This window comes from Oncorhynchus masou, chromosome 32 (genome assembly GCF_036934945.1).
Source record: "Oncorhynchus masou masou isolate Uvic2021 chromosome 32, UVic_Omas_1.1, whole genome shotgun sequence".
Classification (NCBI taxonomy): Eukaryota; Metazoa; Chordata; class Actinopteri; order Salmoniformes; family Salmonidae; genus Oncorhynchus; species Oncorhynchus masou.
The window spans coordinates 17953229-17978614 of record NC_088243.1 but is presented as its reverse complement, the minus strand read 5'-3'; the positions used below and the strand labels follow the sequence as shown (position 1 = coordinate 17978614).

Below are 25386 nucleotides of genomic sequence, written 5' to 3'. Positions count from 1 at the left end.
GGCTGGGAGCTGGCTGCAGCAGGGCCTCAGTGGGAGTTGCTGTTGTCAGCTGCATAAATAGCCCCAGGCTGCCCTGTTTTATCAGTGGATACAGAGACTTTCTCTCTTGCTCTTGCTCTCTCTCTTCTATCACTCTCCCACTTTTTTCTCTCTCTCCTCTCTCTCTCCTCTCTCTCTCTCTCTCTCTCCTCTCTCTCTCCTCTCTCTCTCTCTCTCTCTCTCTCTCTCTCTCTCTATCCTTTCACCAGCTGCTGCTTGGTGCTCCTTTTAAGTTGATGGGGGAAAATAAATCGCCCGCAAATATGAAATACCATGGCAATCTGACCTGCAACACTGCCCGCAACACGACAGAGTTATCCTCATTTTCCTAGAAAAGGTGATCAGATCAGCGACGGTGACATTGTGCAATCAGGGCCTGTAGTCACAGCGCCGGACTTGTTTTGCTCCATCTATTAGGCTTCATTTGGACTTTTTCTTTGTGGCGTGTGCCTGTGGTTAGCTGCCCCTACAGAAGCCAGCGGGGGAGCAGAAGTAATTAACTTGAGTGACCTGGGTGTCTTAATTGTTAACTGTTGGAGGCTGGGCTCAGAACAGAGTGCTGCGTCCTGTCGTGAACCAATAGCAGGGCCGTCATTAGACATTGAACCGGCATACTGGAGTAGACAACATTCAGGAAGTAAAAACACACATTACATGGATTTTGACTGGATGAAGACTATCCAGGAAGAGAATACACACACATGAAATGGGCTTGGTGTGGAATGGATCAATATACTGAATAGACTTTACCAGCATCCTGGAAAAGACCTTACCAGCATATTTTAGTAGACTTTGCAGGGGGAGAACACACATCATATGGCTATGGACTGGAATGGACTACTATGATGATGATATGTTTTGAAGTGCTGTACGTTTTATTATCTTTGTTTGTGCCAACTTGGGTTTGCTTACTGTTGTTTTCCTGCTTTCACACACTGTGTGAAATTTCTACTGTCATGAGAGATATTACCTTCCACATGAGGAGGTGTAATTTTGATTTGCAGACAGACAGACAGGCAGGCAGGCAGGCAGGCAGGCAGTCAGGCAGGCAGACAGACAACACTCAGAGGGTTCCCTCTACATGCTTTGTACCAGTACACCAGTATACACCTTATCTAACACAATCTCTCTCTCTCTTTCCTTCTCCGTCTCTCTCTTTCTCTCTCTCCCACAGTCCCTGGATGGATTTGTATTTACACTAAACAAGGAGGGAAGGTTTTTGTACATCTCTGAGACGGTGTCTATATACCTGGGGCTTTCACAGGTGAGTGCAACAACCGTCAATGCCTTGTTGCTACTACTGCGCTTTTCCCCTCTGTTTCTTTTGTTTATCAGTGGCCGCTAGAAGACAATTCAGACAAATTATAGCTAATTTAACATCCCATCAGCTTGTTCGCCCTGTAGTTAATTTGCAGCCATCAATGCTGCATATTTTATCAGAAGGTGCTTTTCATCTCAGTGGTGTGTTAACAGGTCCGCGTCTGCTATTGGCCGGTTCAAGTACATGTCAATAAACAGACTGAGCCGTTTCAGAGGTCAAACGTCAGGGGGAGTGACCTTGAAGATTCTAATGGTTCCAAACACCATAGCTTTGTCTCCGGGGCTAACAGACAGACAGACAGACAGACAGACTAGAGAGCAAACACACACACACACAGGTCTATAGAAGAATGACTAGAGACCATACAGAGCCTATCTCCCAAATTATATTTCTAGGTATAGACTTGACCATTATATAACCAATAGATGTGGCCAAATGATTTACATGCCCTGTACGTAGGTACTGGTGAGCCTGCTTTCTGTCCAGGGCTCTATTTTAGCAGACTAGTGCATTATATCTAGGTGTCTAGGTATATTTAATATATGCCATTTATATAATATATTCTATTTACATTATATATGCCATTTATATTATATAATATACAGTATGCCATTTAGCATGACTTACAGTAATGCGTGCATGAATTTTGCATCTGGGTGGCCTCAATCCAACCCACAACCCTGGCGGTGCAAGCGCCACACACTACCAACTGAGCCACATACTATTTCCCTCACAGTGAAAAATGTATAATAATAATGAACCATTATATAGCCAATAGATGTAGCCAAATAGTAGAGTGGTCAGCGTGTGTGTGTTTGTATTACAGGACTCATAATGAAGTATTCTGTAATAACATTATGATGTAGAAATCTCTGAGAGAATGCATAGACAATGTTTCGCTGAATTAGATATTACACGACAATATAAAGGACCAAAAAGGCAATCAGTTTACCAAATTAAAATAGGAAAAGTGTATAGGCTCTAGCCACATCTATCTACACATGAATTCAAGTAAAGATGTATTAATGATTTCTATCAAATAATTGATTAATTGTGTGTGTGTGTGTGTGTTTGTGTGTGTGTGTGTGTGTGTGTGTGTGTGTGTGTGTGTGTGTGTGTGTGTGTGTGTGTGTGTGTGTGTGTGTGTGTGTGTGTGTGTGTGTGTGTGTGTGTGTGTGTGTGTGTGTGTGTGAGACACAGTTCTGGGATTTTTGCCTTGTATGAGTCAGTTGTATAATCTAACATGTGTACACACTAACCCACCATGATCTTAATTGCTGTTTTACTTTTTAGCCACTTAATCTGTCTGCCAAGCCACTTCTTTTTAACATTGTTGCTAATTATTTTCTACATTAATTAGATCTAGGAGGGTTTTTAAGCCTTTTTCATATTGTCAAGATTCTGCATTTAATGGTGCCAGGCTGACCATCTAAAGCAGATTTATGAAAAATATTCAATGTCTAGAAATCAAACACAGTGTTAATGAAATCATAAGTTAGGACTCACTATGGAATTAATGGCTCTTCCCTCTATCAAACTTGAGTATTTTTTTTTTTTTATTGTAAAAGTTAATGTCTTCGACCAATATGTTGGCTTGTGGAGGGAAGGACTGAGGGAAGGATTGTTGGCTCAATAGTCTTTTACCTGTTTGCTTCAAGATCATATAGTACAGGGAAATTAGTAAGTTATTACAGTAACACTTTTAATAGCCTTGTAGACAAAACCAATCAATGAATATGTATCTAGTGAATAAGGTCTGAAATCAAGTTCCAGCAACTCAACTTTTTAAATTGAGCTAACTGATCATTGATGATTGTAAAGTCCAGAATGCTGCGTGTGATGTGTAATACCTTAGTCTGTCTGAACTCTCTGTAAACGTATTACCATATTTTGATTTTAAAGATTGTATTGGACAGGGCTGTGCTAGTGTGAAGTGGCTCTTATAATGGCACCAGTTGTGTAGCCAGTCAGTTCAGTGAACAGATGGTCAGAATTACCATTTTTGTTATTGTGCATAAGCCTAAATTGTGCATAAGCCTCTGTCTCCACCAGTTAATTGCAGGTGCCTCAGTGTATGTCTTAGTTCTTTGAGGTGCCTCAGTGTATGTCTTAGTTCTGTGAGGTGCCTCAGTGTATGTCTTAGTTCTGTGAGGTGTCTCAGTGTATGTCTTAGTTCTGTGAGGTGTCTCAGTGTATGTCTTAGTTCTTTGAGGTGTCTCAGTGTATGTCTTAGTTCTTTGAGGTGCCTCAGTGTATGTCTTAGTTCTGTGAGGTGTCTCAGTGTATGTCTTAGTTCTTTGAGGTGTCTCAGTGTATGTCTTAGTTCTGTGAGGTGTCTCAGTGTATGTCTTAGTTCTTTGAGGTGTCTCAGTGTATGTCTTAGTTCTGTGAGGTGCCTCAGTGTATGTCTTAGTTCTTTGAGGTGTCTCAGTGTATGTCTTAGTTCTGTGAGGTGTCTCAGTGTATGTCCTAGTTCTGTGAGGTGCCTCAGTGTATGTCTTAGTTCTTTGAGGTGTCTCAGTGTATGTCTTAGTTCTGTGAGGTGTCTCAGTGTATGTCTTAGTTCTTTGAGGTGTCTCAGTGTATGTCTTAGTTCTGTGAGGTGTCTCAGTATATGTCTTAGTTCTGTGAGGTGCCTCAGTGTATGTCTTACTTCTGTGAGGTGCCTCAGTGTATGTCTTAGTTCTGTGAGGTGCCTCAGTGTATGTCTTAGTTCTGTGAGGTGCCTCAGTGTATGTCTTAGTTCTTTGAGGTGTCTCAGTGTATGTCTTAGTTCTTTGAGGTGCCTCAGTGTATGTCTTAGTTCTGTGAGGTGTCTCAGTGTATGTCTTAGTTCTGTGAGGTGCCTCAGTGTATGTCTTACTTCTGTGAGGTGCCTCAGTGTATGTCTTAGTTCTGTGAGGTTCCTCAGTGTATGTCTTAGTTCTGTGAGGTGCCTCAGTGTATGTCTTAGTTCTTTGAGGTGTCTCAGTGTATGTCTTAGTTCTGTGAGGTGTCTCAGTGTATGTCTTAGTTCTGTGAGGTGCCTCAGTGTATGTCTTAGTTCTGTGAGGTGTCTCAGTGTATGTCTTAGTTCTGTGAGGTGTCTCAGTGTATGTCTTAGTTCTTTGAGGTGTCTCAGTGTATGTCTTAGTTCTGTGAGGTGCCTCAGTGTATGTCTTAGTTCTGTGAGGTACCTCAGTGTATGTCTTAGTTCTGTGAGGTGTCTCAGTGTATGTCTTAGTTCTGTGAGGTGCCTCAGTGTATGTCTTACTTCTGTGAGGTGCCTCAGTGTATGTCTTAGTTCTGTGAGGTTCCTCAGTGTATGTCTTAGTTCTGTGAGGTGCCTCAGTGTATGTCTTAGTTCTTTGAGGTGTCTCAGTGTATTTCTTAGTTCTGTGAGGTGTCTCAGTGTATGTCTTAGTTCTGTGAGGTGCCTCAGTGTATGTCTTAGTTCTGTGAGGTGTCTCAGTGTATGTCTTAGTTCTGTGAGGTGTCTCAGTGTATGTCTTAGTTCTTTGAGGTGTCTCAGTGTATGTCTTAGTTCTGTGAGGTGCCTCAGTGTATGTCTTAGTTCTGTGAGGTGTCTCTGTGTATGTCTTAGTTCTTTGAGGTGTCTCAGTGTATGTCTTAGTTCTTTGAGGTGCCTCAGTGTATGTCTTAGTTCTGTAAGGTGCCTCAGTGTATGTCTTAGTTCTTTGAGGTGCCTCAGTGTATGTCTTAGTTCTGTGAGGTGTCTCAGTGTATGTCTTAGTTCTGTGAGGTGCCTCAGTGTATGTCTTAGTTCTGTGAGGTGCCTCAGTGTATGTCTTACTTCTGTGAGGTGCCTCAGTGTATGTCTTAGTTCTGTGAGGTGCCTCAGTGTATGTCTTAGTTCTTTGAGGTGTCTCAGTGTATGTCTTAGTTCTTTGAGGTGCCTCAGTGTATGTCTTAGTTCTGTGAGGTGTCTCAGTGTATGTCTTAGTTCTGTGAGGTGCCTCAGTGTATGTCTTACTTCTGTGAGGTGCCTCAGTGTATGTCTTAGTTCTGTGAGGTGCCTCAGTGTATGTCTTAGTTCTGTGAGGTGCCTCAGTGTATGTCTTACTTCTGTGAGGTGCCTCAGTGTATGTCTTAGTTCTGTGAGGTGCCTCAGTGTATGTCTTAGTTCTTTGAGGTGTCTCAGTGTATGTCTTAGTTCTTTGAGGTGCCTCAGTGTATGTCTTAGTTCTGTGAGGTGTCTCAGTGTATGTCTTAGTTCTGTGAGGTGCCTCAGTGTATGTCTTAGTTCTGTGAGGTGCCTCAGTGTATGTCTTAGTTCTGTGAGGTGCCTCAGTGTATGTCTTAGTTCTGTGAGGTGCCTCAGTGTATGTCTTAGTTCTGTGAGGTGTCTCAGTGTATGTCTTAGTTCTGTGCGGTGTCTCAGTGTATGTCTTAGTTCTGTGAGGTGCCTCAGTGTATGTCTTAGTTCTGTGAGGTGCCTCAGTGTATGTCTTAGTTCTGTGAGGTGCCTCAGTGTATGTCTTAGTTCTGTGAGGTGTCTCAGTGTATGTCTTAGTTCTGTGAGGTGTCTCAGTGTATGTCTTAGTTCTGTGAGGTGTCTCAGTGTATGTCTTAGTTCTGTGAGGTGCCTCAGTGTATGTCTTAGTTCTGTGAGGTGTCTCAGTGTATGTCATAGTTCTTTGAGGTGCCTCAGTGTATGTCTTAGTTCTTTGAGGTGTCTCAGTGTATGTCTTAGTTCTGTGAGGTGCCTCAGTGTATGTCTTAGTTCTGTGAGGTGTCTCAGTGTATGTCTTAGTTCTTTGAGGTGCCTCAGTGTATGTCATAGTTCTTTGAGGTACCTCAGTGTATGTCTTAGTTCTTTGAGGTGTCTCAGTGTATGTCTTAGTTCTGTGAGGTGCCTCAGTGTATGTCTTAGTTCTGTGAGGTACCTCAGTGTATGTCTTAGTTCTGTGAGGTGTCTCAGTGTATGTCTTAGTTCTGTGAGGTGTCTCAGTGTATGTCTTAGTTCTGTGAGGTGTCTCAGTGAATGTCTTAGTTCTGTGAGGTACCTCAGTGAATGTCTTAATTCTGTGAATTAATGTTCTGTCTTCATGACTAATCAGTGACCATAGCTCCCCTTTTAGGAAGCAGGCATTCTAGAATGGTCATTATTTTGTAATAGAATGGAAAGTATCAATGCTGAATTGTACAGTGTGTTAATGGTAGATTCAGTGGGCTATGTAAATGATTTTTTGGACAAGGGATAATGGTTGTTATTAGACAAATTTGGTGTAATTTATACGTATCTGCCTGCTAAAACTCCACTACTGCCGCAACAATTTATCCCAGATAATGCCGGTATTTAACAGTTCTGTAACTGTGCCATTGGAATTGTTGTAGCTTGCCATGGAATTGAAAGACAGACATGCCTTGCAGCAGACAGACACTGCAGTTGGGATCTAGTAGAACCTCTGGGCTCGGCTGATTCAGCATGTGTTTGTGTAGCATTTTTAGGTAGATCAGGATTGTAGAGGAATCTGTCTTTTACCCTGTTTGCATCCTAAATGGCACCCTACTCCCTATGTCGTGCACTACTTTTGACCAGGGCCCATGGGGAATGTAGGGAACAGGGTGCCATTAAGGACACTGACCCTGTTAATCCAAATACTGTCATGGAACCCCCTGTAAAATTCTTGTGTTGGCAAAGTGCTGGCACGATGTGGAGATTGGCAAAGTGCTGGCACGATGTGGAGATTGGCAAAGTGCTGGCACGATGTGGAGATTGGCAAAGTGCTGGCACGATGTGGAGATTGGCAAAGTGCTGGCATGATGTGGAGATTGGCAAAGTGCTGGCACGATGTGGAGATTGGCAAAGTGCTGGCACGATGTGGAGATTGGCAAAGTGCTGGCACGATGTGGAGATTGGCAAAGTGCTGGCACGATGTGGAGATTGGCAAAGTGCTGGCACGATGTGGAGATTGGCAAAGTGCTGGCACGATGTGGAGATTGGCAAAGTGCTGGCACGATGTGGAGATTGGCAAAGTGCTGGCACGATGTGGAGATTGGCAAAGTGCTGGCACGATGTGGAGATTGGCAAAGTGCTGGCACGATGTGGAGATTGGCAAAGTGCTGGCACGATGTGGAGATTGGCAAAGTGCTGGCACGATGTGGAGATTCTGTGTTCTGTGGTGATGTGGACGTGTGACCATGCAGCTGTCTGTTGGGCAATTGAGATGTGAATGTTTGCTTTGTATAACAGATGGCACTCTGTGCATAGGCTGATAGCTAGGAAAATAATAATTGCATTATTCCGGCCAACAGAATATTAGCTTTTGGAACACGGCCCATTCCATGCCGGCACCCCTGCCAGTGCATGGACTGAATATCCAAGGAAATTGATACATCTGGAATACAGCGACCATCTGACTTTTCATCTGTCTCAAAGGAATTGCTGGCTTTTGTATTTTAACCCGTTCCAAGGACTCACCCCTGCAGAAACATGTTACAACGCTCTCAAGTATTACAGGAACGGCACATTGAGAGCCTGACATGTATAGCGGGACCATATGGTTGAAGCTCGCTCTCTTTCCATTGTTTATGTGCTCAGCAATGTGATTGAGTTGGCATATTTCCAATGCCTTTCTTTGTGTCAGAGGGAGGGAGGGTTAAATCTCTCTCCCTCCTTCACGAAACAAGGCCTCCCTTTTATTGTAGAGCGACACCGGTTAGACCTCAGTGCCCTGCTCGCATTCACGTTTCACTACAAAAGGCTTTTCCAATTGTGAAGCGGGAATTGAATGTAGGCATCTGCTTTGCTTTAAGTGACAGCGCTGTGAATGTGTGGCTGCATGCACACAGAGGGATAGAGAGGGCCATTTGAAAGCCACCAGGAGCCTGATCCCTACACCCCTCCACCCTCTCCCTACTCTAACCCTAGCCCAGATCTCCTCGCTTGCAATGGGGCTGGATGAGACTGCAGCAACCCCCTGCTTCCAGCTCCCAGAGGATGTAAGGCCAAGTGGGATGGACAGGGCATACTGATTATATCAGGATAAACATTTGCCTGAATGTCTGATCACATCTTTGTGAGCCGATCAATCCTCGTCCTCTTTTATTCCTCATTCCCTGACACACACACACACAGTTTACACACACCCTTCTCATACTCCCAGTCCCTTCTCTCAGCGTTCCACAGATTACTCCGATTCTTAGCCTAATAATAGATTATACAGATTTTTTTAAACTGTCACCCTGACCAAATTAAATTGTTGGATTAGTCAGTTAATTTGTCATTGTTTGTGTTGTGTGGATCAATCAATAAAATGATGAAACGGTCTATTTTCAAAAATTGAATACTTGTAGTAAGGTATTCTTCAATTCTTATTGAATTTACTGTACTGTATATTTTCTCTCTGAAATATTTCTGCAAAATGAGTAATTTGTTATACAGTACCAGTCAAAAGTTTGTACACACCTTTCTTTATTTGATTATTTTCTACATTGTAGAATAATCGTGAAACATCAAAACTATGAAATAACACAAAGAGAATCATGTAGTAACTAAAAAAGTGTTAAACAAATCAAATAGATTTTAGATTCATCAAAGTAGCCACCCTTTGCCTTGATGACAGCTTTGCACACTCTTGGCATTCTCTCAACCAGCTTCACCTGGAATGCTTTTCCAACAGTCTTGAAGGAGTTCCTACATATGTTGAGAGAACACTACACTTGTTGGCTGCTTGTCCTTCACTCTGCAGTCCAACTCATCCCAAACCATCTCAATTGGGTTCAGGTCGGGTGATTGTGGAGGCCAGGTCATCTGATGCAGCACTCCATCACTCTCCTTCTTGGTCAAATAGCCCTTACACAGCCTGGAGGTGTGTTGTGTCATTGTCCTGTTGAAAAACAAATGATGGTCCCACTAAGCTTTAACCAGATGAGATGGCATTTTGCTGCAGAATACTGTGGTAGCCATGCTGGTTAAGTGTGCCTTGAATTCTAAATAAATCACTGACAGTGTCACCAGTAAGGCACCCCCACACCATCACACCTCCTCCTCCATGCTTTACAGTGGAAAACCACACATGCGTTGATCATCTGTTCAGCAACTCTGCGTCTCACAAAGACACGGCGGTTGGAACAAAAAATCTCAAATTTGGACTCATCAGACCAAAGGACAGATTTCCACCTGTCTATAATGTCCATTGCTCTTGTTTCTTGGCCCAAGCAAATATTTTCTTCTTATTGGTGTCCTTTACTAGTGGTTTCTTTGCAGCAATTCGACCATGAAGGCCTGTTTCACACAGTCTCCACTGAACAGTTGATGTTGATGTTGAGATGTGTCTGTTACTTGAACTCTGTGAAGCATTTATTTGGGCTGCAATTTCTGAGGCTGGTAACTCTAATGAATTTATCCTCTGCAGCAGAGGTAACTCTGGGTCTTCCATTCCTGTGGCGGTCCTCATGAGAGACAGTTTCATCATAGCGACTACACTTAGAGAAAGTTCCTGAAATGTTCCGTATTGACTGACCTTCATGTCTTAAAGTAATGATGGACTGTTGTTTTTCTTTGCTTATTTAAGCTGTTCTTGCCATAATATGGACCAAATAGGGCTGTCTTCTGTATACCCCCCTACCTTGTCACAACACAACTGATTGGCTCAAACGTATTAAGAAGGGAAGATATTCCACAAATACATTTTTGACAAGGCACACCTGTTAATTGAAATGCATTCCAGGTGACTACCTTATGAAGCTGGTTGAGAGAATGCCATGCGTTTGCAAAGCTGTCATTAAGCCAAAGGGTGGCTACTTTGAATAATCTGATTTACAACAATATTTGGATTTGTTTAACACTTTCTTGGTTACTACATGATTGTGTTATTTCATAGTTTTGATGTCTTCACTATTATTCTACAATGTAGAAAATAGTACAAATAAAGACTGTTGACTGTTAATGTATTTCCCAAATAATGTTTTCATTTAGCTATTAATCTGCACTGTGAGGAGTTTTTGCAAGTGAAATTCAGCTGCTCTGTACTGTAACTCCCCATAACCCAGAGCAAACACGAAATTGACCTCTGTAGTGAATCCAAAACAAATGGACACACTATTATCAATCAAATGCTGAGGGGAAGATAACGTCAAGCCTCAGTAAGCATATGGGAGGGGAATTTTTTTCCCTCTATGTATGTTTAAATAGCCTATCAGGGCATGAATACAGAATGTTACTAAATGGGTAATAAGCATTATTTTATTTATGATGTTGTCGGTGCGACAGAGCAGAGGGAGAAGGCGGCCATTTACTTGAGGACTGCTAGTGATGGCAGGGCCAGGGGAAGGTCATGTTTAATTGAGCCACCTCAGTGAACCCGCTGGCCCTGTAGACTCCTGAGCCCTGAATGAAAACAAGGACAGGCCTGTCATTCCAGACAGTCCCTGTTTCTCTGTGCTATCTGCTCTGCTGCAGAATATCATCATCAGACTGCCTCCGACTTAATGTCTAGCACAGCCATGAAACTGCCACCGTCAAAAATGACAATTTTGTATCACTTTGGGATTCATTCAACTAGCAAAATGTTGGATTAGGATAGTTGAGATTTTGTTATATTGATAGGGGCAATTATGTTTTGTAAGTGTTGTAAATACAGCACTATATTAGTAGTATAAAGTTACCAAAAATATAAATTAAAGGGCACCTGCACCATTTAAGCAAATCGCTTCAATCCTTTGTCAAATAAATAAAATTTAAATAAACAATTATTTACAGCAAACGAAACAGCAATGTTTTGAACAAATCACTATTATAGACTAATGTTGTGATGATGGAAATGTAAAACAAATGAAGTAAACAATATTTTCCTGCAAAAGAAAAGACAGTGTTATAGAACAACATGGTGGGGCATGCAGGTAGGCTGCAGAAGGACTAACAGTTCTTAGCAGTTCTTCTGGAGAATATTTGCCTTCTCTGGCAGAAGTCGGGACCTCTCCTGGCTTATTGTGTTCCCTTCAGTCGAAAATACAATCTCGCTAGGGGTGGAGGAGGCTTGAGCACACAGGTAGCTTGTTGCACTTTTTGTGAGAGGCAGAGTAGCTCTCTTCTCCCACCACCACATCACAGGATCTTCAGCCATGGGGATGGGAGGCAGGCCTTTGTAGAGCTCCACCTCTAGATCAACACGCTCGCTGAGGGTGAGGAACAACGTGTCCTGTTGGACCTCAACTCCCTGTCCTCCTCTGAGAACAGCTCCTCCAAGGCACTCCTTGTTTTGTACAATGGAGGGAATGTCTCCTCCTTCAGACTCCTCATCTTGTTGCTGGTGCTCTGTGCATGTCTGTTCCGGTTCCTCTGAGATCCCCGGTGTTGCTCTTGTCACATTGGCCTCAACAGTTGCCTTCCTCAGACTGACCCAGGTGACGTCACTCACTGGCCTCCCTTTAAATCTGGGGTCCATTGCTGTGGCCTCATGCAGGAAGTCTTGAATGTCCTCATCCTGTTAGCGCTTGGAGAGGTTCTCCCACACGTTCTCTTTGATGGTTGCCACAAATGTTGTATCTTCATGCTTCACAGTGAAGTGCTCTTCCAATTTGTGGAGGATGGGTATGATCTGTCCACAGGTGGCATTCTTTTCACATGACACACACAGTGTGGATGTATAGAGGATTCTCATGAACTGGACAAACTCCTCAGTCTTAAGGAAGTCCTCGTCCTTCAGACGGTCCAGGTTGTCCTTGGTCATTGCTTTTCTCAGTCGTGGGTCCAAGGCTGCTGCTTGGATCGCTGGATACTGCTCCATGAATCTCTCTATCGTTAGATAGAGTTCCATCTGGTCTTGACATCAAGGATGAGTGAGTGTTGCGGAAGGACTGAACAACAACAAAAAAACAACATACATTTAATTACCACACCCTTTATATTGAATTAAATTGTTAAATGTTGGAATTTCAAAACAATACTTTAATAGATTTGAATGGCTTCTTACCAAGGAGCTGCTGCTTTTCTTTCAAGACTGTTTTGGACATCAAGGAACTCTTGAACCACACGACCACTGCCCTGATATGAGCTGCCCATTTATTAATGGAAGTAATTTAGTAGATGTTCTCCTCTGCCAGATTCAATGTGTGCGCAAAGCATCTATTTTTAGGATGTGGAGCCTCTTGATGGCAACATCCGTATTGCCGGCATTATCAACAGTCACAGCTACAATCTTGCTCGGCTCTATCACAAACTCTTCCACAATGTCTGAGATCTCCTCTGCCACTACTTTGCCAGTTTTTGATTTGTACACTGTCCTGGTGTGGCGGACCTTCTGTTTTACACTGCCCTTTGTGTGGAGTTTCTGTTTTACACTGTCCTGGTGTGGAGGACCTTCTGTTTTACACTGTCCTGGTGTGGAGGACCTGTTTTACACTGTCCTGGTGTGGAGTTTCTGTTGTACACTGTCCTGGTGTGAAGGACCTTCTGTTTTACACTGTCCTGGTGTGGAGGACCTGTTTTACACTGTCCTGGTGTGGAATTTCTGTTTTACACTGTCCTGGTGTGGAGGACCTGTTTTACACTGTCCTGGTGTGGCGGACCTTCTGTTTTACACTGTCCTGGTGTGGAATTTCTGTTTTACACTGTCCTGGTGTGGAGGACCTGTTTTACACTGTCCTGGTGTGGCGGACCTTCTGTTTTACACTGTCCTGGTGTGGAGGACCTGTTTTACACTGTCCTGGTGTGGAGGACCTGTTTTACACTGTCCTGGTGTGGAGGACCTTCTGTTTTACACTGCCCTTTGTGTGTAGTTTCTGTTTTACACTGTCCTGGTGTGGAGGACCTTCTGTTGTACACTGTCCTGGTGTGAAGGACCTTCTGTTTTACACTGTCCTGGTGTGGAGGACCTGTTTTACACTGTCCTGGTGTGGAGGACCTGTTTTACACTGTCCTGGTGTGGAGGACCTTCTGTTTTACACTGTCCTGGTATGGAGGACCTGTTTTACACTGTCCTGGTGTGGGGGACCTTCTGTTTTACACTGTCCTGGTGTGGAGGACCTGTTTTACACTGCCCTGGTGTGGAGGACCTTCTGTTTTACACTGTCCTGGTGTGGAGGACCTGTTTTACACTGTCCTGGTGTGGGGGACCTTCTGTTTTACACTGTCCTGGTGTGGAGGACCTGTTTTACACTGTCCTGGTGTGGGGGACCTTCTGTTTTACACTGTCCTGGTGTAGAGGACCTGTTTTACACTGTCCTGGTGTGGGGGACCTTCTGTTTTACACTGTCCTGGTGTGGAGGACCTGTTTTACACTGTCCTGGTGTGGAGGACCTGTTTTACACTGTCCTGGTGTGGAGGACCTTCTGTTTTACACTGTCCTGGTGTGGGGGACCTTCTGTTTTACACTGTCCTGGTGTGGAGGACCTGTTTTACACTGTCCTGGTGTGGAGGACCTGTTTTACACTGTCCTGGTGTGGAGGACCTGTTTTACACTGTCCTGGTGTGGAGGACCTGTTTTACACTGTCCTGGTGTGGGGGACCTTCTGTTTTACACTGTCCTGGTGTGGAGGACCTGTTTTACACTGTCCTGGTGTGGGGGACCTTCTGTTTTACACTGTCCTGGTGTAGAGGACCTGTTTTACACTGTCCTGGTGTGGGGGACCTTCTGTTTTACACTGTCCTGGTGTGGAGGACCTGTTTTACACTGTCCTGGTGTGGAGGACCTGTTTTACACTGTCCTGGTGTGGAGGACCTTCTGTTTTACACTGTCCTGGTGTGGGGGACCTTCTGTTTTACACTGTCCTGGTGTGGAGGACCTGTTTTACACTGTCCTGGTGTGGAGGACCTGTTTTACACTGTCCTGGTGTGGGGGACCTTCTGTTTTACACTGTCCTGGTGTGAAGGACCTTCTGTTTTACACTGTCCTGGTGTGGAGGACCTTCTGTTTTAAACTGTCCTGGTGTGGAGTTTCTGTTTTACACTGTCCTGGTGTGGAGGACCTTCTGTTTTACACTGTCCTGGTGTGGATGACCTGTTTTACACTGTCCTGGTGTGGAGGACCTATTTTACACTGTCCTGGTGTGGAGGACCTTTTTTACACTGTCCATGTGTGGGGGACCTTCTGTTTTACACTGTCCTGGTGTGGATGACCTGTTTTACACTGTCCTGGTGTGGAGGACCTGTTTTACACTGTCCTGGTGTGTAGGACCTGTTTTACACTGTCCTGGTGTGGAGGACCTGTTTTACACTGTCCTGGTGTGGAGGACCTGTTTTACACTGTCCTGGTGTGGAGGACCTGTTTTACACTGTCCTGGTGTGGAGGACCTGTTTTACACTGTCCTGGTGTGGAGGACCTGTTTTACACTGCCCTGGTGTGGAGGACCTGTTTTACACTGTCCTGGTGTGGAGGACCTGTTTTACACTGTCCTGGTGTGGAGGACCTGTTTTACAATGCCCTGGTGTGGAGGACCTGTTTTACACTGTCCTGGTGTGGATGACCTGTTTTACACTGTCCTGGTGTGGAGGACCTGTTTTACACTGCCCTGGTGTGGAGTTTCTGTTTTACACTGTCCTGGTGTGGATGACCTGTTTTACACTGTCCTGGTGTGGAGGACCTGTTTTACACTGTCCTGGTGTGGAGGACCTGTTTTACACTGCCCTGGTGTGGAGGACCTGTTTTACACTGTCCTGGTGTGGAGGACCTTCTGTTTTACACTGTCCTGGTGTGGAGGACCTGTTTTACACTGTCCTGGTGTGGATGACCTGTTTTACACTGTCCTGGTGTGGATGACCTGTTTTACACTGTCCTGGTGTGGATGACCTGTTTTACACTGACCTGGTGTGGATGACCTGTTTTACACTGCCCTGGTGTGGAGGACCTGTTTTACACTGTCCTGGTGTGGAGGACCTGTTTTACACTGTCCTGGTGTGGAGGACCTTCTGTTTTACACTGCCCTGGTGTGGAGGACCTGTTTTACACTGTCCTGGTGTGGAGGACCTGTTTTACACTGCCCTGGTGTGGAGTTTCTGTTTACACTGTCCTGGTGTGAATGACCTGTTTTACACTGTCCTGGTGTGAAGGACCTGTTTTACACTGTCCTGGTGTGAAGGTCCTGTTTTACACTGTCCTGGTGTGAAGGACCTGTTTTACCCTGCCCTGGTGTGAAGGACCTGTTTTACCCTGCCCTGGTGTGAAGGACCTGTTTTACCCTGCCCTGGTGTGAAGGACCTGTTTTACCCTGCCCTGGTGTGAAGGACCTGTTTTACCCTGCCCTGGTGTGAAGGACCTGTTTTACCCTGCCCTGGTGTGAAGGACCTGTTTTACCCTGCCCTGGTGTGAAGGACCTGTTTTACCCTGCCCTGGTGTGAAGGACCTGTTTTACCCTGCCCTGGTGTGAAGGACCTGTTTTACCCTGCCCTGGTGTGGAGGACCTGTTTTACACTGCCCTGTTGTGAAGGACCTTCTGTTTTACACTGCCCTGGTGTGGACGACCTGTTTTACACTGTCCTGGTGTGGGGGACCTTCTGTTTTACACTGTCCTGGTGTGGGGGACCTTCTGTTTTACACTGCCCTGGTGTGGAGGAGCTTCAGTTTTACACTGTCCTGGTGTGGATGACCTGTTTTACACTGACCTGGTGTGGATGAGCTGTTTTACACTGTCCTGGTGTGAAGGACCTGTTTTACACTGCCCTGGTGTGAAGGACCTTCTGTTTTACACTGTCCTGGTGTGAAGGACCTGTTTTACACTGTCCTGGTGTGGGGGACCTTCTGTTTTACACTGCCCTGGTGTGGGGGACCTTCTGTTTTACACTGTCCTGGTGTGGGGGACCTTCTGTTTTACACTGTCCTGGTGTGGGGGACCTTCTGTTTTACACTGACCTGGTGTGGGGGACCTTCTGTTTTACACTGACCTGGTGTGGAGGAGCTTCTGTTTTACACTGTCCTGGTGTGGAGGACCTGTTTTACACTGCCCTGTGTGGAGGACCTGTTTTACACTGTCCTGGTGTGGAGGACCTGTTTTACACTGTCCTGGTGTGGATGACCTGTTTTACACTGTCCTGGTGTGGATGACCTGTTTTACACTGTCCTGGTGTGGATGACCTGTTTTACACTGCCCTGGTGTGGAGGACCTGTTTTACACTGTCCTGGTGTGGAGGACCTGTTTTACACTGTCCTGGTGTGGAGGACCTTCTGTTTTACACTGCCCTGGTGTGGAGGACCTGTTTTACACTGTCCTGGTGTGGAGGACCTGTTTTACACTGCCCTGGTGTGGAGTTTCTGTTTACACTGTCCTGGTGTGAATGACCTGTTTTACACTGTCCTGGTGTGAAGGACCTGTTTTACACTGTCCTGGTGTGAAGGTCCTGTTTTACACTGTCCTGGTGTGAAGGACCTGTTTTACCCTGCCCTGGTGTGAAGGACCTGTTTTACCCTGCCCTGGTGTGAAGGACCTGTTTTACCCTGCCCTGGTGTGGAGGACCTGTTTTACACTGCCCTGTTGTGAAGGACCTTCTGTTTTACACTGCCCTGGTGTGGACGACCTGTTTTACACTGTCCTGGTGTGGGGGACCTTCTGTTTTACACTGTCCTGGTGTGGGGGACCTTCTGTTTTACACTGCCCTGGTGTGGAGGAGCTTCAGTTTTACACTGTCCTGGTGTGGATGACCTGTTTTACACTGACCTGGTGTGGATGAGCTGTTTTACACTGTCCTGGTGTGAAGGACCTGTTTTACACTGCCCTGGTGTGAAGGACCTTCTGTTTTACACTGTCCTGGTGTGAAGGACCTGTTTTACACTGTCCTGGTGTGGGGGACCTTCTGTTTTACACTGCCCTGGTGTGGGGGACCTTCTGTTTTACACTGTCTTGGTGTGGGGGACCTTCTGTTTTACACTGTCCTGGTGTGGGGGACCTTCTGTTTTACACTGACCTGGTGTGGGGGACCTTCTGTTTTACACTGACCTGGTGTGGAGGAGCTTCTGTTTTACACTGTCCTGGTGTGGAGGACCTTCTGTTTTACACTGCCCTGGTGTGGAGGACCTGTTTTACACTGTCCTGGTGTGGAGGACCTGTTTTACACTGCCCTGGTGTGGAGTTTCTGTTTACACTGTCCTGGTGTGAATGACCTGTTTTACACTGTCCTGGTGTGAAGGACCTGTTTTACACTGTCCTGGTGTGAAGGTCCTGTTTTACACTGTCCTGGTGTGAAGGACCTGTTTTACCCTGCCCTGGTGTGAAGGACCTGTTTTACCCTGCCCTGGTGTGAAGGACCTGTTTTACCCTGCCCTGGTGTGAAGGACCTGTTTTACCCTGCCCTGGTGTGAAGGACCTGTTTTACCCTGCCCTGGTGTGAAGGACCTGTTTTACCCTGCCCTGGTGTGAAGGACCTGTTTTACCCTGCCCTGGTGTGAAGGACCTGTTTTACCCTGCCCTGGTGTGAAGGACCTGTTTTACCCTGCCCTGGTGTGAAGGACCTGGCCCTGGTGTGGAGGACCTGTTTTACACTGCCCTGTTGTGAAGGACCTTCTGTTTTACACTGCCCTGGTGTGGACGACCTGTTTTACACTGTCCTGGTGTGGGGGACCTTCTGTTTTACACTGTCCTGGTGTGGGGGACCTTCTGTTTTACACTGCCCTGGTGTGGAGGAGCTTCAGTTTTACACTGTCCTGGTGTGGATGACCTGTTTTACACTGACCTGGTGTGGATGAGCTGTTTTACACTGTCCTGGTGTGAAGGACCTGTTTTACACTGCCCTGGTGTGAAGGACCTTCTGTTTTACACTGTCCTGGTGTGAAGGACCTGTTTTACACTGTCCTGGTGTGGGGGACCTTCTGTTTTACACTGCCCTGGTGTGGGGGACCTTCTGTTTTACACTGTCCTGGTGTGGGGGACCTTCTGTTTTACACTGTCCTGGTGTGGGGGACCTTCTGTTTTACACTGACCTGGTGTGGGGGACCTTCTGTTTTACACTGACCTGGTGTGGAGGAGCTTCTGTTTTACACTGTCCTGGTGTGGAGGACCTGTTTTACACTGCCCTGTGTGGAGGACCTGTTTTACACTGTCCTGGTGTGGAGGACCTGTTTTACACTGTCCTGGTGTGGATGACCTGTTTTACACTGTCCTGGTGTGGATGACCTGTTTTACACTGTCCTGGTGTGGATGACCTGTTTTACACTGCCCTGGTGTGGAGGACCTGTTTTACACTGTCCTGGTGTGGAGGACCTGTTTTACACTGTCCTGGTGTGGAGGACCTTCTGTTTTACACTGCCCTGGTGTGGAGGACCTGTTTTACACTGTCCTGGTGTGGAGGACCTGTTTTACACTGCCCTGGTGTGGAGTTTCTGTTTACACTGTCCTGGTGTGAATGACCTGTTTTACACTGTCCTGGTGTGAAGGACCTGTTTTACACTGTCCTGGTGTGAAGGTCCTGTTTTACACTGTCCTGGTGTGAAGGACCTGTTTTACCCTGCCCTGGTGTGAAGGACCTGTTTTACCCTGCCCTGGTGTGAAGGACCTGTTTTACCCTGCCCTGGTGTGGAGGACCTGTTTTACACTGCCCTGTTGTGAAGGACCTTCTGTTTTACACTGCCCTGGTGTGGACGACCTGTTTTACACTGTCCTGGTGTGGGGGACCTTCTGTTTTACACTGTCCTGGTGTGGGGGACCTTCTGTTTTACACTGCCCTGGTGTGGAGGAGCTTCAGTTTTACACTGTCCTGGTGTGGATGACCTGTTTTACACTGACCTGGTGTGGATGAGCTGTTTTACACTGTCCTGGTGTGAAGGACCTGTTTTACACTGCCCTGGTGTGAAGGACCTTCTGTTTTACACTGTCCTGGTGTGAAGGACCTGTTTTACACTGTCCTGGTGTGGGGGACCTTCTGTTTTACACTGCCCTGGTGTGGGGACCTTCTGTTTTACACTGTCTTGGTGTGGGGGACCTTCTGTTTTACACTGTCCTGGTGTGGGGGACCTTCTGTTTTACACTGACCTGGTGTGGGGGACCTTCTGTTTTACACTGACCTGGTGTGGAGGAGCTTCTGTTTTACACTGTCCTGGTGTGGAGGACCTGTTTTACACTGCCCTGTGTGGAGGACCTGTTTTACACTGTCCTGGTGTGGAGGACCTGTTTTACACTGTCCTGGTGTGGAGGACCTGTTTTACACTGTCCTGGTGTGGAGGACCTTCTGTTTTACACTGTTCTGGTGTGGAGGACCTGTTTTACACTGCCCTGGTGTGGAGGACCTGTTTTACACTGTCCTGGTGTGGAGGACCTGTTTTACACTGTCCTGGTGTGGAGGACCTGTTTTACACTGTCCTGGTGTGGAGGACCTGTTTTACACTGTCCTGGTGTGGGGGACCTGTTTTACACTGTCCTGGTGTGGAGGACCTGTTTTACACTGTCCTGGTGTGGAGGACCTGTTTTACACTGTCCTGGTGTGGAGGACCTGTTTTACACTGTCCTGGTGTGGATGACCTGTTTTACACTGTCCTGGTGTGGAGGACCTGTTTTACACTGTCCTGGTGTGGATGACCTGTTTTACACTGTCCTGGTGTGGAGGACCTGTTTTACACTGTCCTGGTGTGGAGGACCTGTTTTACACTGTCCTGGTGTGGAGGACCTGTTTTACACTGTCCTGGTGTGGCGGACCTTCTGTTTTACACTGTCCTGGTGTGGATGACCTGTTTTACACTGTCCTGGTGTGGAGGACCTGTTTTACACTGTCCTGGTGTGGAGGACCTGTTTTACACTGTCCTGGTGTGGAGGACCTGTTTTACACTGTCCTGGTGTGGAGGACCTGTTTTACACTGTCCTGGTGTGGCGGACCTTCTGTTTTACACTGTCCTGGTGTGGATGACCTGTTTTACACTGTCCTGGTGTGGAGGACCTGTTTTACACTGTCCTGGTGTGGATGACCTGTTTTACACTGTCCTGGTGTGGAGGACCTGTTTTACACTGTCCTGGTGTGGAGGACCTGTTTTACACTGTCCTGGTGTGGCGGACCTTCTGTTTTACACTGTCCTGGTGTGGATGACCTGTTTTACACTGTCCTGGTGTGGAGGACCTGTTTTACACTGTCCTGGTGTGGATGACCTGTTTTACACTGTCCTGGTGTGGAGGACCTGTTTTACACTGCCCTGGTGTGGAGGACCTTCTGATCTACATTGGCCTGGTTTGTGTAGTGCACTGTAACCCTGAGATAGTGGTCCTGACAGAGGCTGGTCCACCCGTCTTATGTGATGGCCAGCTTTGGCACGTCCTTCAGCTCAGTGATCACATTGGCCTTTTCTTCACCATACCAGGTAGGAATGAATGTGTCACTGTTGTAACTCCTGGAGGGAGGGGAATATTTGGGGTTGAGTGACTTGCTCATCTCCCTACAATAAAAAAATATAGTTTTCATGTGTTGAATTTTCATGATTTAGTTATTGTGTTGTTGTGTATTGTATTGTGGAGTGATGGGACTAACATACAACCCTTTTTTATCCTAAACATGAATTCAAGTCAGAATATAATGACAGACTGTTACCTAAAGCCCTTGGATTCCACTGTTGCAAAGGGGTGTAGGCCTTTCACTATGAACTTGGTCATGGCTAGGTGTCACTCATTCACCCTCTCCTCAGTCATCCTCCCACTAGCTGCCAGCGTGAAGGGGCTGTGGGCTGGTCTTTGGCTTGGACCAGTGGTATTAGAGGGGGGAGTGGGTTGGTTCATTGTAGCTGCAACTTTAAAAAAAAGGAGCAACATCTTTAAATGGTGATTGAATTTCTGAACGCACCCATAGCTAAACAATCAGCTGGCTAATGGTTCCTTTTGATCAGGAACCCATGTTCTCATAATCTAGTTAACTCCGTGTGTGGCTCTAGGCTGCTAGCATACATACCTAATGTAGAGCAGGGTGCTGTGTGTGCTGTAGCATCAGAGACATCTCTTCTGGATTGGGAATAGTCAAAATGCGAATGTCTTAATCTTACTGCAAATTAGAAACGGTCGGTGAGATAAAATGTGCAAGATAACGTTTATGTAGCAATAATAAATAGGAAATTTATTTTCTTAATTTCTCCAGTACTGAAGTCAGAACCGATAACGTTGGAGTTTATCGATACTACGGTCGTACATAATTTAGCCCCGGGCCCGTTTAATACCAGGTGTCGGTACCCATCCCTAGACATGATTCAGTGTTCTCGCCCAGAAACAGAAAACAATGCACAACACAACATTGCAATTGATAAATGCTCACAGCCAAACACTACAAGGGCACTTTGAAAAGCAAATAGCGACCATGTGAAGAATTGAAAATGTTTTCCCCTCCTGAAAATGACTGCTTGATGCATCATTTGACTGTGCTCTATCCAAGTGGTTGACAGAGATAATCTGGCCAATCCCAGGGGTGACCTTATCGTATATGGCAGGGTCAGCTCTGTCTGCGCCTGTATTTGTGCATTCCTCTCTCTCCATCTTGATATTGAGCAAAGAAGCAGAGAGAAAGGTGTGTGTCTGTGTGTGTGTGTGTGTGCTCGTGCACACGCATGTATTTGTGTTTGTGTAAAAGAGGGAGGGGATTGGCAAGAATCTGAAAGTCAACAAGGTTTAATTTGTAATTGGATGAATCCCCAAAAAATCCTGCAGATGTATGCACAATGGATTGTTCTGCCCTTGTCAATTGTGTAGTCATAAATTGGGTATACAGTATATCCACTCAACATCTGACAAGAGTAAGCAGACAGGCGCTTCTGGAGAGGTGCTTCTGGACAGGTAAACAGGGCGATTTTTGTTGGGTTTAGGAGATTTTGGTGGTTTGATGGTGGAGTTTCAAGGTCAAACAGAGATGTGTTTTTTCCTGCTTATCATCCACTATACTTGACTGATTCCATCCTGTCCATGTTGTTCCATTTCTTTTTAGATTTTGGTATAACCCCACCTGTGAGGTATTGCTTTGTCAATGGTGCTGTAACACAGTGAATAAAACATGATGGGGCTGTGGATCTATTCATCACATAGGTTAGTCATCCACTATCAAGGAGCCACGCAGCCAGGCCACAGCAGCATCAGTCTAGACATGGGATTTAAAGCACCTGTCAGTGAAATGTATGAGCTGGCCCTAAACATTCTCTAGCACTTCCCTGCATTTGAGCTAGAGCCAACTAGGACTGCTTTACAAATGGAGGCTCCAACCCCAGCCTCACACTCAACCCCCCGCCCTAGCCCCAACACCAGCCTCCAACCCCATTCCAACACCAACCCCGGCTCCATCCCTAGCCCTACCCCAACCCTAGCCCCAACACCAACCCTCGCCCCAACTCAGGCCCCAACCCCAGCCCCAACACCAACCCCAGCTCCATCCCTAGCCCCAACACAAATGTCAGCTCCCAGCCCAACCCCATCATCAGCCCTAGCCCCAACACCAGCCCCAACCCCAGCCCTAGCCCCAGCCCTAGACCTAGCCCCAATCCCAGCCCTAGCCCCAACACCAGTCCTAGCCCCAACTCCGGCCCCAGACCCAACTCAGGCCCCAACCCCAGCTCCAACACCAACCCCAGCTCCAGCCCTAGCCCAACCCTAGCCCCAGCCCTAGGCCAACACTAGCCCCAGCCCCAACACCAACCCCAGCTCCATCCCTAGCCCCAACACAAATGTCAGCTCCCAGCCCTAGTCTCAACCCCAGCATCAGCCCTAGCCCCAACACCAGCCCCAACACCATCCCCAGCCCTAGCCCCAACCCCAGCCCTAGCCCTAGCCCCAACTCCGGCCCCAACCCCAGCCCCATCACCAGCCCAGCCCCAACCCCAGCCCCAGTCCAGGCCCAACCCCAGCACCAGCATCAGCCCCAATCCCAACCACAAACCTAGCCCCAACACAAATGTCAGCCCCAACACCAGCCCCAACCCCTAGCCCCAACCCCTAGCCACAATCCCATTCCCAACCCCACACCTAGCCCCCACACCAGCCCCACCCCAGCCCTAGCCCCAAACCTTAGCCCCAGACCTAGCCCCCACACCAGCCCTAGCCCCAGACCTAGCCCCCTCACCAGCCCCAACCACAGCCACAGACCTACCCCAGCACCAGCCCTAGCCCCAACCCAAGCCCCAGCCCCAGACCTAGCCCCCACACCAGCCACAACCCCAGCGCCAGACCTACCCCAGCGCCAGCCCTAGCCCCAACACCAGCTCTAGCCCCAACCGCATCCCCAGCCCCAGACCCCACACCAGCCCCAACCCCAGCCCCAGACCTAGTCCCTACACCAGCCCCAACCCCAGCTCCAGACCTACCCCAGCGCCAGCCCTAGCCCCAACACCAGCTCTAGCCCCAACCGCATCCCCAGCCCCAGACCCCACACCAGCCCCAACCCCAGCCCCAGACCTAGTCCCTACACCAGCCCCAACCCCAGCTCCAGACCTACCCCAGCCCTAGCCCCAACACCATCACTAGCCCCATCCCTAGCCCCAACACCAGCTCTAGCCACAACACCAGCCCTAGCCACAACACCAGCCCTAGCCCCAACACCATCCCCAGCCCTCCAGTGAGTCCCTCCCAGCAGAGGCCCTCTATCTAGCCTATCATCTCCAAACTGCTCTTTTGATAAACCACAATGCACAGATTTATTTCCATCTCCAGACTGATAGGGTTGCTCTCATTTCATTTCACATCCCCTTTCCAATCCTTATTAATGTTTGAAGGCGGATGGATCTCCCTGATAGCATCCAGTGTACTGACTGACAATAGCTCGCTCCTTGCCGCATGGTCTTTTTACACCATGAGCCTTTCTTTCATCTGGATTGAGAGCTGGGTGAGCATCAGGATGGGGAATATAACTGTCTTTGAATTGTAATTTGAAGAGTATTTGGGAGTATTAACTGTAAAATGGCTTCAATTGGCTTTCTCTTTGGAGGAAATTATTTTGATTAGCTAATTAACCTTGGTGCCCAAATGTTGTTTTCAAAGCGATTGAAGATTGCTATACCACAATATGTTCAGTTTAAATGCCTCTATTGAACTGACACGACACCTGTCAGTTCTGTGTGACATTGTGGTGGAATATACTGTAGCGTCACCTGATGACGATGTTTGAAGCCAATTTACAAAATGTAACAAAAGTAGATGTGTTCACTAGTTTGGTTATTTTTAAAGGCATAGATAGTCTGCAAAGTCTAATTGTATGGTAAAATATGAAGAGTCTGGTGCACTGACAGACCCATCCCACTCTTCTCCTTTCTAATCAACCATAAGACATTTCTGCCATCAGGATGTGTTGTGCGATTTCTATTTTTTGTTGTTGTTGCAGGATTCACTATTGACCGTGCTTTCAGTCTCGTCATAAAAGAGAGGGGCGACCCACCTGGCACTCATTGGAAATTTCTAAAGTTGGATTTACAACGGCATTCTAATTTTAATATTGTATGTCGGACATATAAAGAGATCAGAACGCCACTAGAGCTGAAAATGTCTGCCTTTTTATTGGAGACCCAGTGGAGAGGAGCGGGCGGACGAGCGCTCACTTTTACAATGGGAGTGGAGTGGGGTGCGTGGTGGCGGCGGTGTGGGGTTCAGCCAGCACAGGGAACAAATGAATGAGGGAGCTGCTGCTAAGAGGGCTAGTATTTCACCCCACTGTCAGGCCCTGGGAGGGGAGTGTGGTGATGGAGCTCAGGGTGGAGAGGCGACACCAGTTAATGCCAAGCACCTCTCTTCTGCTCTCCTCAGCCTGAGGACTAGCTATTGACCACCAGGCTGCCATCTGGCACAGCAGAGGAGAGGTAGAGAGGATAGAGGGATTATGATGAAATTACCATGTGTGAACATTTTAGCTTTTTGAACTATTGGTTGGAATTACAGTGGAAGGTGAGAATTTGCACAACTGTGTGTTAATATCATGATTAATGATGATGTTGTTAGATTGGAGTGAAAGGAACTGTCTCAGTCATATTCATGAGTACTCATACAGTATGATGAACTGTGTGATACACACTGCAGTGAAATTATACTGATCACATGATCAGTCCTTTTATTTTCACCAAACAAGAAATCATCATTTCTACTTGACAAATAAGATCAGGGAAATTCTCTTTTAAAGATGGCACTTTTTTGTTGCTGCATCATCAAACAGAAACCGTTAG

The 25386-nt window shown here is 46.7% G+C and overlaps 1 protein-coding gene across 1 annotated transcript in view; it reads left to right on the top strand.

Annotated features, from left to right (window-relative positions):
- LOC135527157 (neuronal PAS domain-containing protein 3-like) overlaps positions 1–25386 on the top strand; it is a 435357-nt gene that overhangs the window by 278343 nt on the left and 131628 nt on the right. The window contains exon 5 of the mRNA XM_064955797.1: positions 1214–1303. Coding sequence (XP_064811869.1) covers positions 1214–1303 — 90 coding nt within the window. The remainder of the gene's footprint in view (positions 1–1213; positions 1304–25386) is intronic.